General features: G+C 34.9%; 2 protein-coding genes across 2 annotated transcripts; one reads left to right on the top strand and one right to left on the bottom strand.

The window, feature by feature from the left end:
- On the top strand, positions 2,047 to 4,408 carry LOC109129440. Its single transcript, XM_019237692.1, has 4 exons — positions 2,047 to 2,540; positions 2,601 to 2,767; positions 2,880 to 3,659; positions 3,750 to 4,408. The coding sequence occupies exons 1-4, from the start codon at positions 2,047 to 2,049 to the stop codon at positions 4,406 to 4,408; spliced, it is 2,100 nt and encodes a 699-aa protein (XP_019093237.1).
- On the bottom strand, positions 10,497 to 12,581 carry LOC104749803 (indoleacetaldoxime dehydratase-like). The gene is made up of 4 exons (XM_010471498.1): positions 12,143 to 12,581; positions 11,453 to 11,944; positions 11,069 to 11,353; positions 10,497 to 10,962 (listed from the first exon to the last, which is right to left on the bottom strand). The coding sequence occupies exons 1-4, from the start codon at positions 12,545 to 12,547 to the stop codon at positions 10,633 to 10,635; spliced, it is 1,512 nt and encodes a 503-aa protein (XP_010469800.1). The 5' UTR covers positions 12,548 to 12,581; the 3' UTR covers positions 10,497 to 10,632.

Genomic DNA, 12,818 nt, shown 5'->3' with positions numbered 1-12,818 from the left:
GGTTTTGGAAATAACAGTTTTAACCGTTCCAGAGAAAAGTTAGAGAAAAAAGAGAGAAAAGAGGGTGTTCTTGGGGGATTTTGGAGATTCAAGGCTTGTTTCGTGAGATCTGTCTCTGAGGGGTGGAGATCTTGTGCTAGGAACGAAGGAGAAGCCTTCTAGAGTGTTGGATTCGTCAGTTTTGGACAGAATCTTCCTACAAAAGAGGTGAGTGCATGACCATGGCTGATCTAAGTCTGAAAATCCTTTGTTTGCTTGATTTGTGGCTGTTTGTGGTGTTTCCTTGTATGATTTTGGTTGGGTTGTGTTTACCATGTGTTTCTAGAGGTTTTGGATGAGTTTCAGGCGATTGGAAGGAGAAAATATGCAGTTCTTCGACTTTCGGCTTTGTGCGGATCGTGTCTGCGGAGTCGGTGTTGATCGACACCAAGTAGGTGTCGGTCGACACTAAGTGGCCAGTGTCGGTCGACACCAAGTGGCCAGTGTCGGTCGACACCAACCTGTTCAACAGACGGCTGATACTTGTTTTCATGGTTTGTTTGTGTTTGTTTGCTGTTTGTTAAACATTGGTTTCTCAGTTGCTTGTGTGTATAGCCCAGCGATGTGTCTGTATTTTATAGGTTTTAACCATAGTTTTTAAGTTTGTTTCGAGTCTTTTATTGAGTCAAAATGTGCTTTTAGAGTCTTTTTAGTCTTTTATTTGTTTGTACAGGTTCTAGGTTGCTTTTGAAGGAAACTAAGTGTTTTGGGGATGGATACAAGCATTTGGAGCCATTTTAGTGAAGACTGTTCGGACTAGCAAGCAGATGGAGCAAACATAGAAAAAGCATCCTGGATCGGCCAATTCACATTTGGATCGGCCAGTCCCGAACCCGAAGCAACTTTTCCTTTTTCGTTTTCAACCGACTTTTAGGGTTTTATTTTAGTATTTAAGGATGAGGCACGACCTCTAGAAAAAAAACTTTTATTCTACGCAGTTTTTTAGTACTTGTAACCTTTGGGAGAAGATCTCTAATCCTTTTTAACACTTTGGAGAAGAATTCCGAACCCCTTTTATTTCTTTTCTTTTGCAAATTAATTATGTCTTCTTCATCTTGTCTTCTTCATCTTTGATTTGTTGTTTCTGTTTCTCTATGTTTGAGTAGTTTTCCTATTGGGTTTCGAGTTTCAAAATGGTTTATGATTCTCTAATGATGGTGATCTAGATTTGGGGTTGATCTATTTTGTTCTTCATTTATTGTTGTTCTTAAAGCCTGAACAAGATTAGCTACCTAGTTTATGATCATAGGTTAAATTCATCGTGGCACCGAAAGTGTTGTTGAGTTGCTAGAAAAGAACATAGGTCAGCAAGGTGGACCTTAGCCAACAAAAGTTGAAGTTGAGGCACCTTGTGAACTTATCAAACTTGAACTTGTTATTGCTTGCTTGGTTTGCTAGGTTCAAACGACGGTTTAGGGTCTAGTGAATTCATTGCATAAATAGTTAACGCTGTGGAAGTAGATTAGCTTTACAACCGTGATTTGAGTTCTAAAACAGTGTTTAACACATCCCCATCTAACCACCTTAGTCCGAGAATTGTATCCCCCAAAGTTCCCTGTGCCCAATATTTTCCTTTCTGAATTAAAAACAGTTTATTTACTTTCCAATTTTGATTATTACTTGTTTTACGAAACTCTCTCTTTTGTCTTAGCTATATTTAATCTTCATAATTTCATAGTGCAATTGCTTGGTCTCTGTGGTTTCGATCCTGAAGTGTTACTACGACATCACTAGATCGTGGTTGAGTACACATTAGCTTTTAATTGACCTGTTGATCAATTTGGCACCGTTGCCGGGGACCAAACGTTGCCTTTGGAATTTTAGAATTGAATTTAGTCTAAGATATATTTTATTTTTATTTACTAATTAGTTCTTGAGCTCTTTCTCTTGTGTTTCAGGTTAATGCAAACAAGAAGCCACAAGCCTACTGATTTGCAAAATCTGCGAAACGAGGAGTTAGCACGACTGGAACGAGAGAACTGAAAAGCAAGAGCCGATTCCGATAAGATGGCCGAAGACAATGAAGAGGTTCGTCAACCCAATCTGCCTGCTAGGCGAGCTACCTTGAGAGATGAAGAAGCTCACAACAGGCTGTTTCTGAATCGATCTGCGATCCAATCACCAGCTCATGCGAGACAAGATTATGAGATCAAACATAGCCTAATCAATTTGGTCCAGAATTGTGTGTTTAATGGATTAGCCTCAGAGAGCCCTCTGGACCATATTGAAGATTTTGAGAGATTGGCTAGTACGACAAGGTCTAATGGAGTTCCATATGATTACCTCATGTTGACTTTGTTCCAATTCTCTTTAGGAGATAAGGCTTTGAGATGGCTAAATCTCTTGGACCGAGGATCACTTACCACTTGGGAGCAATGTAGAGCAGCGTTTTTAAACCACTTCTACACTAAGTCACGATCAGCTATGTTAAGGAGCAAGATTACTACCTTCTCACAAGGTGTTAAGGAGTCTTTTTGTGAAGCGTGGGAGAGATTCAAGGAGTATATGAGAGACTGTCCTCATCATGGTTTTTCACAAGAGAATCTTATGAACATCTATAGAGGAATTGACCAGAAGTACCAGATGGCACTCGATATTGCCAGCAGAGGAGATTTTTCTACTATCACTGCTGCTGAAGCAAACCTCTTGATCGAAAACCTTGCAGCGAGTAACATCAATCATAGTTATGAGTATGATCGTTCTGTGCGTGTTGTCCGTGAATACAGATGTTATTAAGAATCTCACTGCTAAGCTAAACCTTCCTTTGAAAATAGATCAACAAGCTGTCAACATGTGCGACGAGCAGACATGATCTTATCAACAAGTTGGAGTAAATTCAGGTTTTGAGGGAATAGAGGAGCTGAACTATGTAGGAGGACAAGGGAACTATCAGAATCATGGGTTTAATCAGAATTATAGAAATCATCCTAATCTCTCTTACAGAAGCACCATTATCGAGAATCCTCAAGATCAAGTGTATCCTCCACATATTCAACAAGGTAACTTCCCGCAAGGATTTCAGAACAAGGGTGCTGGATACCACACTCCATCTGCAGCTCCACAAGATAACAAACTCGAATTGATGATGCAAGCACTACTGGACGGCCACAAGAAAAGTTCTGCTGAGATTAATGTCAAAATTGATAGCATGTACATTGATTTGAATGGGAAATTTGAGAGGTTGAGTTCACGTGTTGATTCCATTAATAAGAGAGTCTCTGCTATTTCTTTTAGCTCTAAGAACAAAGAATCATGCAATGCTATAACACTCCATGGTGGATTCGAAGATGGGCTGAGTTGTGCTGTGATCAACTCACGTTTGGCTTCCGCAGAGCCAAGATCGATCAGTCCTGAGCCTAGACCGGCCAGTCCCATCCATTTTTATAATTCGAGTCTGATCTCCAGAGAAGTTGGATCGACCAGTCCCCCTTATAGATCAGTCGATCCCATCAATAATGCAAAACTTGTCTTGGAAAGTCTCAGATCGACTGATCTACGTCCAGACCGGTCAGTCCCTGTTGTAGGTATGGGAAAATCCAGCTCGTTTGTCTCTGATGCATATGCTAGGGAGTCACTTCATGTGGAACCAAAGCCATATAGGCCAAAAATTCCTTTTCCAAGTAGACATTAGAAGAAACCTCTGGATGAAAAGAAGTATAATCGGTACAAAGAAGTTATGAGTGAGTTCACCGCTGACATTCCCTTTACAGAGGCAGTAAAGCATATCTCTTTGTTTAAGAAGGTTTACAATGATGTTGTGGTTGAAGAAAATGATTTGGTGGAGGTTAAGGCGTTTTTGGCTCTAGAGAAGAAGAACATTCATGCTCCAGTTTTGAAAAGACTACCAAAGTTAGAAGATCCAGGAAAATTTGTTGTTCCATGCTCCATCTCAGGAGTGAACTTTGAGGATTCCCTTTGTGACATTGGATCTAGTGTGAACGTAATGTCTAAAGATGTCACAGAGAGGTTGGGGATTGACGATATGAAGGCTTCTAAGGTCTCTCTTAAGTTTGCAAATGCTGTCTCCACAACTCCACAAGGCTTCATTAGTAATTTAGATGTTCAAGTTGGGAGTTGCTTGGTTGCTACAGATTTTTATGTTGTGGAAATTAGCGAGGGTTATGTTATGCCTTTGATTCTTGGGAGACCTTTCTTAGCAACAGTGGGAACAGTTGCTGACTTGCCTAAAAAGAGGATCACTTTCTCTAACATTGATGATAAAGTCTTCTACAACGCAATCACTACAAATGAAGCTACAAAACATTGTCTAACTGTAGAAGATGAGAAGAAGGTGGATGTCATGCTAATGGGAGAGAATGGTGATAAGAATGAAGCAACGAAGTCATGGATGGAGACATCATTCTTCTGAGAAGAGGTCTAAGAAGGTTAAGAAGAGAGAAAAGTCGAAGATAGAGAGAGTAATACGAGATCTTCACATAACCTTGGTACCCTAGAAATATGTTAGAGACACCATTGAGTATAAGGTGAAGTGTAAAGGAAAGTCTCGGCCTTTTTCTAAGGTTACAGCCATCCTCACTCCGGAGTTTAAAGAGAAGGGCCAAGAAGCAATGGATGATATGATGAGAAAGATTCTGGAGCTTAAGCTGACGAATGGGAGAGCTTGTTTTGACACAAGTTCTCATCCTCCCATCACTTAACACCTGAAACCACGGTCAAGCTATAGACCTTAAACAAGCGCTTATGGGAGGCGACCCATGGGATTTGTGCTGGCTTATCCTTTTATTTCTATTTGTCTTAGGATTTTGGTTTTGTTTTTAGGATTTATTACGGTTAAATCATGTCCGGTGTTAAGTGTTTTCAGGAACAGGTTCCAAACGCAGAAGATGCAAATTTTGTTGTTGTTCTAGGAGCTTTGGATTGATCGATCCTCTTTACAGATCGGTCGATCCCGTTAGTTTGCTGCAGATATCTCCAAGTTCAATAATGTTTCAGATCAGTCTATCCCATTCCGAGACCGATCGATCCCCACCCTTGCCAACACAACTCTAACACCAGCTGCGAAATCACCGGTTTTTGTTTCTTTTCCTTTCTTTTTCTATTACATGTTTTCTTATTTTCTTTGTCGGAGATGCTTTTTTCTTGGTTTTTCTTTCACACCGGGACGGTGTGAAGTAAGTCCGGGGGAGGGATGTCTCCAAGTTACTAATGTTGTTTTCTTTGGTTGTTTTATTTGGATTTTTCTTTTTCTTTGAGTCTTTTTATTTTCTAAAAAAAAATAATAACAAAAAAATTTGGGAAACTATGATCATTTATAGGAGTCTTTGCCTTGAACTAATACTCTTATGATTGATTTAGTACTTTTGATTTTTGAATGAAGCTTTGGAGTAGGGAGTGTTTATCCTAATCATGGGCATAGTACAAAAAGTAGTTCTTAATTTGATTTGATGAAGAGTGCAAAGAAGAGGTTTCCAAGAATATGTGAGTTTCCACTTTCAAACATTTTCTTCTTGAGTTTTTGTCTGTTCTTGCTTGAGGACAAGAAAAGATTCAAGTCTGGGGGAATTGATGTGTCTGTATTTTATAGGTGTTAACCATAGTTTTTAGGTTTGTTTTGAGTCTTTTATTGAGTCCAAATGTGCTTTTAGAGTCTTTTTAGTCTTTTATTTGTTTGTACAGGTTCTAGGTTGCTTTTGAAGGAAACTGAGTGTTTTGGGGATGGAAACAAGCATCTGGAGCCATTTTGGTGAAAACTGTTTGGACTAGCAAGCAGATGGAGCAAACATAGAAAAAGCATCCTTGATCGGCCAATCCACATTTGGATCGGCCAGTCCCGAACCCAAAGCAACTTTTCCTTTTTCGTTTTAAACCGACTTTTAGGGTTTTATTTTAGTATTTAAGGATGAGGCATGACCTCTAGAAAAAAAAATTTTATTCTACACAGCTTTTTAGTACTTGTAACCTTTGGGAGAAGATCTCTAATCCTTTTTAACACTTTAGAGAAGAATTCTGAACCCCTTTTATTTATTTTCTTTTGCAATTCAATTATGTCTTCTTCATCTTTGATTTGTTGTTTCTGTTTCTCTATGTTTGAGTAGTTTTCCTATTGGGTTTCGAGTTTCAAAATGGTTTATGATTCTCTAATGATGGTGATCTAGATTTGGGGTTGATCTATTTTGTTCTTCATTTATTGTTGTTCTTAAAGCCTGAACAAGATTAGCTACCTAGTTTATGATCATAGGTTAAATTCATCGTGGCACCGAAGTGTTGTTAAGTTGCTAGAAAAGAACATAGGTCAGCAAGGTGGACCTTAGCCAACGAAAGTTGAAGTTGAGGCACCTTGTGAACTTATCAAACTTGAACTTGTTATTGCTTGCTTGGTTTGCTAGGTTCAAACGACAGTTTAGGGTCTAGTGAATTCATTGCATAAATAGTTAACGTTGCGGAAGTAGGTTAGCTTTACAACCGTGATTTGAGTTCTAGAACAGTGTTTAACGCATCCCCATCTAACCACCTTAGTCCGAGAATTGTATCCCCCAAAGATTCTCTGTGCCCAATATTTTCCTTTCTGAATTAAAAACAGTTTATTTACTTTCCAATTTTGATTATTACTTGTTTTACAAAACTTCCTCTTTTGTCTTAGCTATATTTAATCTTCATAATTTCATAGTGCAATTGCTTGGTCTCTGTGGATTCGATCTTGAAGCGTTACGATGACACCACTAGATCGTGGTTGAGTACACATTAGGTTTTAATTGACTTGTTGATCACCCAGTAGATGGGAGTATTGCATCATTAAGTATTTGTAATAATACTTACACATCTCAATTGTTGTTTGTGGTGTGCAGGTATGTGACATAGAATCATGGCGATGAGGAGGTGGATGATCTAGGGTCTCGGTTATATGTTGTTGTTGGTCGTTGTTATGTTTATTAATGTTGGAACTAAGTTTAGTAGCATGCTAGGTTGTTGTTGGTTAGACTGATTAGGAATGTTCCTGTTGTTGGTATGTTTCCGCTGTGCATATTCATTATTGTTGGTTTAATTAAGTATTATGGGTGCTTAATTATTATATATATATAAAAACCGATCAAGTTGTTTCAATATATATATATATATATATATATTAGATGCTTTTTATATCGACAAAAAAATAGGTAATGTTTATTTGTTTCATAAAATTATTTTATGAGAGGAAACGAATCCTTGAATAATAAATGCTATTTTTCAACCATATCAAAATAAATTATTTCAAAAATTAATTTAGAAAGAAAACACATATTTGAATATAATAAAATGTCAATAAATTACTGATTAAGGAAACAAATTATTGATTAAGGAAATAAATTCTGTATATTAATTAATTTTAAAATTATTTAAAATTATATTATAGTTTTAAATTATAACATCTAAACCCAAATCATTCTTTTTATAAACCCAAATTAAAATATAATTTTTTTAATTGTAAAATCTAAACACTATCCCCTATTTTATAAACCCAAACCGACATCTAATTTTTCTTAATTTTAAATTCTAAACCCTAACCCCTCTTTTTTAAAACCAAACCGACATATAATTTTATTTTATTGTAAAATCTAAACTCTAAACTCTAACCACTCTTTTGTAAACCCAAACCAACATATAATTTTATTTAATTGTAAAATCTAAATCCTAAACGCTAACCACTCTTTTGTAAACCCAAACCGACATATAATTTCATTTAATTGTAAAATCTAAACCCTAAACACTAACCACTCTTTTGTAAACCCAAACCGACATATAATTTTGTTTAATTGTAAAAACGAAACCCTAACCATGCACATTTTTGTAAACCCAAACCGACATATGGTTTAGTTTAATTATAAAATCTAAACTCTAATCATTATTTTATTAACCTAAACCAACATACTTTCCTTAATAGAGAGTATACCTTAGCTTTAAAAAAATCTACAGAATTAGTTTTCTTAACTTGTTTTGTCTTTTTATTTTAAATTGATTTATTTTATAAATATGACATGACATGACAGTTTGTTGTATTTTGATTGGTTAATTAAGAGGAGATGAATAAGAGTGGTTCACCCCAACAATTTTTCTATATTGAATTTGAATGTGTCTAATTATTGAATACCTTCAATAAGATGCCAAAGTTATTGATTATAAATAGATTTAACACTCACTNAAAAAAAAAAAAAAAAAAAAAAAAAAAAAAAAAAAAAAAAAAAAAAAAAAAAAAACTCATTGTTGTCTTTATTGTAAAATTTTTGTTGCTTGCTATTCAATTTTCTAATGTAAAATTTCAAATACTTTTTTTTTAAGTTCAAATACTTGTTATATATATATATATATTTTTTGGTATAGGCTGGTGAATTAGAAAGTCCACGTTAAGCACCTGAAATCCATAAAGTCCCTAACAAGACAAGCGATGGGGAACAAGACAAGAGATTCAGGTCTTTTAATGCAAGAGAGATTCAGGATTTGACCATCGAAGACTTTAGAACCTCCGGGAATATGAAGGTGAGTTAGCTCCGGGAACCGGCCAGTTCTTCCTCTTTGGATTCTATTCTAACAAAAAACATAAAAAATTGAAAATACAATGTTTATTCTTAAAGAAAATTTACATCTATATAATATATATATTAATATAATATATTTGGTGTTGCTCTAGGAAGATTAAATCTTATCTAATAAAAACTAACAAATTATTATATAATAAATAGTATTGATGTATACCTTAGTACAAAAATTTGTTACCGTTAAGTATTTATATTTATCAAGTAAAACACATATAGTTTAAAAACTTTTGTTCAAATTCAAGACCTGAACATAAGTTTACTAGATATGGACCGCCCAATGTGCAGGTTTTAAAATTTTGTAAATAAAATAAAATTTAATAAAAATATAGTATTAAAATTTGTTGTACGTTATTTATAATTTTTTTTGCTATAATATAATGATTTATATACATTTATAACTTTTTATGTATGTTACCATTAAAAGTGTATTTTTTACATCTAAGTATATTGTATGTTACTAATATATTCTTTACCACCACCTAGAAAAATATCTATATAAACACTTAAACCTATTATATGTCTATTTGTTTTCACTTTTGCATAGTTTCCTTAATCACTAAAATTGTTGGTTGAAGAAATTTTTCGAATAAAAAATATATTACATAGTATACTAATCAATATATCATCAAAATAGTGTATGACTAACCATGGAGAGAACCGTGGCTCCGCCCTCCTTCCTTATGGAGAGAACCTTGCGTCCAACTTCCTCTACCAGGAAGAGAACTTTGGCTCTGCCTTCCTCCCTTGGGGAGATAACCTTGCATTCGTCACACCTCTTCCACCATAAAGAGAACCTTGGCTCTGTCCTCCTCATGTGTGGAAAGTACATGTTCATGTCTGTTAACTATCTCAAAGTGGCATGCTCTAGCAACCAATAAAACTAAAAGCCATTTTCCAACGTCACAAAATCTTTTGATAGCAACTAATGCTAAATTTCTCAATGTATTCGTGAAAAAGTCTTTGACACATCATAATGTAGCCTCTATTTCCAAGCTTCTTTGGATCTATCAAAAACGGTTTATGTTTTTCCAATCTATCTATCTATGTTTGTGGTAATCTTGTGTTTGAGTAGTCATTTTATCCAACCAATAGGTTTATAAGGTTCTACTCTTTATCTCCCTTTGGGATTGAATTTGCATATAAAAATTAGGTTTATGACCAACCAATCAAGGTTGAAAAATTAGAAGAAAATTATTTTGACATAGTTAAAGAATTAATAGAAAATTATAAGCACGGTCATATATGAATCTCAAATCAAAGATGAAAATATAAATTAAATAAAACAATCTAACAATATTACAATAAAATAAGTAAATAATGATATAATTCAAATTGTATAAACATTTAATCTCCTTATAATTATATTTTTAAACTATTTAATTTTTGTAATTTTTTTATAATTATCTTTTTATATTATTAATATTTTTTAAACATTTTTTTTGTTTTTTATCATAATCTCAAATCTCTCCTATTAAATATTAACTTTTCATATGTCAAAGTCTCTGATTAATAACTTCACACGTGTCAAAATCCTGTTAATGGCTAACTTTCAAAACCCTACTTTATATAATAAGATAGGTTTTAAGTTTTCTTCTCGCATATAAGATATTTTATTTTTAATCAAATAATTCATATGAAAGATAAATATGAGTGTTATATGGGAAAACAAAATAATTCTCGAATATAAGTTTATAACAATAATATATGAAGATTTAATCCAAAAACAATCAAGTAATTTAGATATTATATTTTAAAATTCTCATAGTCAAAAGCCATTATTAAAAATTCTATGATATATATTTTAAAATTTGTAGTATTAAATTAATTTTAAATTTAGCTAACAAATGATGACTTACATAAAAAGTTAGTAAGATTTATGGAAGACTCATAAATAATTTTTAAAAATGATTTTTTAATCCCATATAATGATTCACTTTATTAATTATTTATGATTAATAATAACTAACTAAACACATGCTTAGTTATATTCCAAAATGAAGAGTTCTCAATTATTACAACTCTTCTTATTAGTGTTACAAAACGAGGTGAAAGCGAAAGCATTTTACATAACAGAAGATGGAAACGCAATGAGAGGGAACTTGCGGCAAACATCGATACCAATGGCCTCAGCTAGATCAGATTCATCCCCATTTGGACCAGCCTCTACCCTCCAGTCAAATCGGCCTACAACGTTGGCTACTGTCACCTCTGCCAAACCCAAAGCAAGTCCTATCCCTGGACATATCCTTCTCCCTGACCCAAATGGAATGTAGTTCAAATCTTTTCCATGGTAATCCACAACTGACTCTAGGTGTCTCTCTGGTTTAAATTCTTCTGCATCTGGTCCCCAAACCGCAGGGTCTCTTTGGATTGCCCAAGCATTGACGATCACCTAGACGCCAAACATATTTCTTTTTAGTTTCTTACCATGACTTAAGATGTGTATGTAAAGTTATGTGTGAACAAGTTGACTGCTAAGGTAAGAAATATTTTTTTACCTCTGTCCCTGCGGCTATGTTATATCCCTTTACTTTGACATCTTCACTTAAGAGTCTGGGAAGTATAAGTGGAAGAGAAGGATGCAACCTGAGGACTTCTTTAATCACAGCTTTTAAGTATGTCATATTCTCAACTTCTTTTTCTTCTATGTATGTCGTATTTGGCTTAATGGTTGACCGAATCTCATCTTGGAGTTTCTTCATACTCTCTGGACGTCTCATCAGCTCCGTCATTGTCCATTCTAGTAGAGTTGAAGTTGTAGAAGTTCCTCCTATAAACATATCCTGATAAAGTAATGAAAAGTTACATCTCATTACTCAAACTAAAAATGTTGCATACGTGATGAAAGTTATTAATGACTTAGCTTATAATGATATCCTTACCAAGATCATAAATTTTATGTCGTTTCTTTGAACTTGGAATCCATTATTCTCATCTTTTTCGATTGATAACAGTATATCAACGAAATCCGCTTTCTGATTACCCGCGTCAATATGTTCATGTACCACTTTGTCCATAAGATCGCTAAAACCTTGACTGACTTCCTTAATCCTATTATTGAAACCGTTGATTTTATCTATCCATGCCAAAGCCGGGATATAGTCCCCGATCGGGAACTCTCCTAAAAGCTCCATGATCTGCCTCACTCGCTTCTTGAGATCCCTTGCGGTTTCGTCCTCGCTATGTTTTCTTCCCAAGGCAACTCTACTCGTAACATCGCTTGGTAGAGTAATAAAGAGTTCGCTCAGATTTTCGGATGAAGAAGAAGAACTTGCTTTCTCCAGCTTCTTCAACATTGCCTTTAACTCCTCTTCTCTTACCGTCTCAAAGGACGCAACCATTTTGTTGGTGAGCAGATTCAGAATGCATATACTCTTCATCCAAAATAAGATTCAAAACCATCATTAGTTGATAGAAGAATACATAATATTATAGATTTCGTTAGTGCATGCATGTGTGAGTGTAAGTTGCATGTAGACCGAAAAACTGTAAAAATACTACATAGATAAATTAGAAAAAAAAAAAAAAAAAAACGTTAAAAGAGGAATTAGAAAGGGCTACTAGTGAAATACCTTCATTTGTCTCCAATATTCTCCATAGGGAGCAAACACCACATCACGCCCACCATTCATAAGCCCATGAACAGCTTTTGATCTGGGACGGTTAGCAAACTTATGATCGTGTGTTTTCATCACCTCATGAGCGGCTTCACCGGAGGAGACTACTAGTATGGGGACACGACCAAAATGAAGGAGCATGAGTGGTCCGTACCCGAGGCTGAGGGATCGGAGGGAACGGTGAGGGTGGAGGCTGAGCTGGTGGAGGTTACCAATCAAGGGAAGCCGCCATGGGGATGGTGGTCGGTTCACTTTGGTGACGGTTCGTTTGAGGAATTTTGTAAGCAAGACAAGGGTTAAAATTGTCGTTGAGACCAAAGAGAACATCAAGATCATTTCCATTTCTTGAATATTGCTCATGTAGGAAAGTGTTTGATTGGTGATTTGTAAGTCCCCTTCTCCTTGTAATTTATAGGCTTTTGCTGGAACCCATTAGCTCGTCAACAAGCACGAATAATCATTTTAAAATGTTTATATGTACATAAAATGAGTGCATGTTTGTTTACGTTGAATAGTAATATATAATACTATAGTTAGTGTTGGAAACTCTTATCTAGTCTAACACTAGTAGTTTTAATTAAAGGACTTATCATAAAATAAGTTATAGTATTGTGTGATTAAAAACAAAATA

The sequence above is a fragment of the Camelina sativa genome, chromosome 16 (assembly GCF_000633955.1).
Source record: "Camelina sativa cultivar DH55 chromosome 16, Cs, whole genome shotgun sequence".
Lineage (NCBI taxonomy): Eukaryota > Viridiplantae > Streptophyta > Magnoliopsida > Brassicales > Brassicaceae > Camelina > Camelina sativa.
The sequence above is the reverse complement of the archived record's forward strand: the minus strand, read 5'-3'. Positions and strand labels throughout refer to the sequence as shown.

What these genes read in the sequence shown, in the direction of transcription:
- LOC104749803 (XM_010471498.1), bottom strand. Translation starts at nt 12,547, where the DNA reads ATGAGCAATATTCAAGAAATGGAAATGATCTTGATGTTCTCTTTGGTC. An exon ending in AATATTGGAGACAAATGAAG is followed by an intron (nt 11,945 to 12,142) that starts GTATTTCACTAG and finishes TTTTGGATGAAG; the next exon opens with AGTATATGCATTCTGAATCT. An exon ending in ACATAGCCGCAGGGACAGAG is followed by an intron (nt 10,963 to 11,068) that starts GTAAAAAAATAT and finishes TTTGGCGTCTAG; the next exon opens with GTGATCGTCAATGCTTGGGC.
- LOC109129440 (XM_019237692.1), top strand. Translation starts at nt 2,047, where the DNA reads ATGGCCGAAGACAATGAAGAGGTTCGTCAACCCAATCTGCCTGCTAGG. An exon ending in TGTTGTCCGTGAATACAGAT is followed by an intron (nt 2,768 to 2,879) that starts GTTATTAAGAAT and finishes GAGTAAATTCAG; the next exon opens with GTTTTGAGGGAATAGAGGAG. An exon ending in GCCAAAAATTCCTTTTCCAA is followed by an intron (nt 3,660 to 3,749) that starts GTAGACATTAGA and finishes TTCCCTTTACAG; the next exon opens with AGGCAGTAAAGCATATCTCT.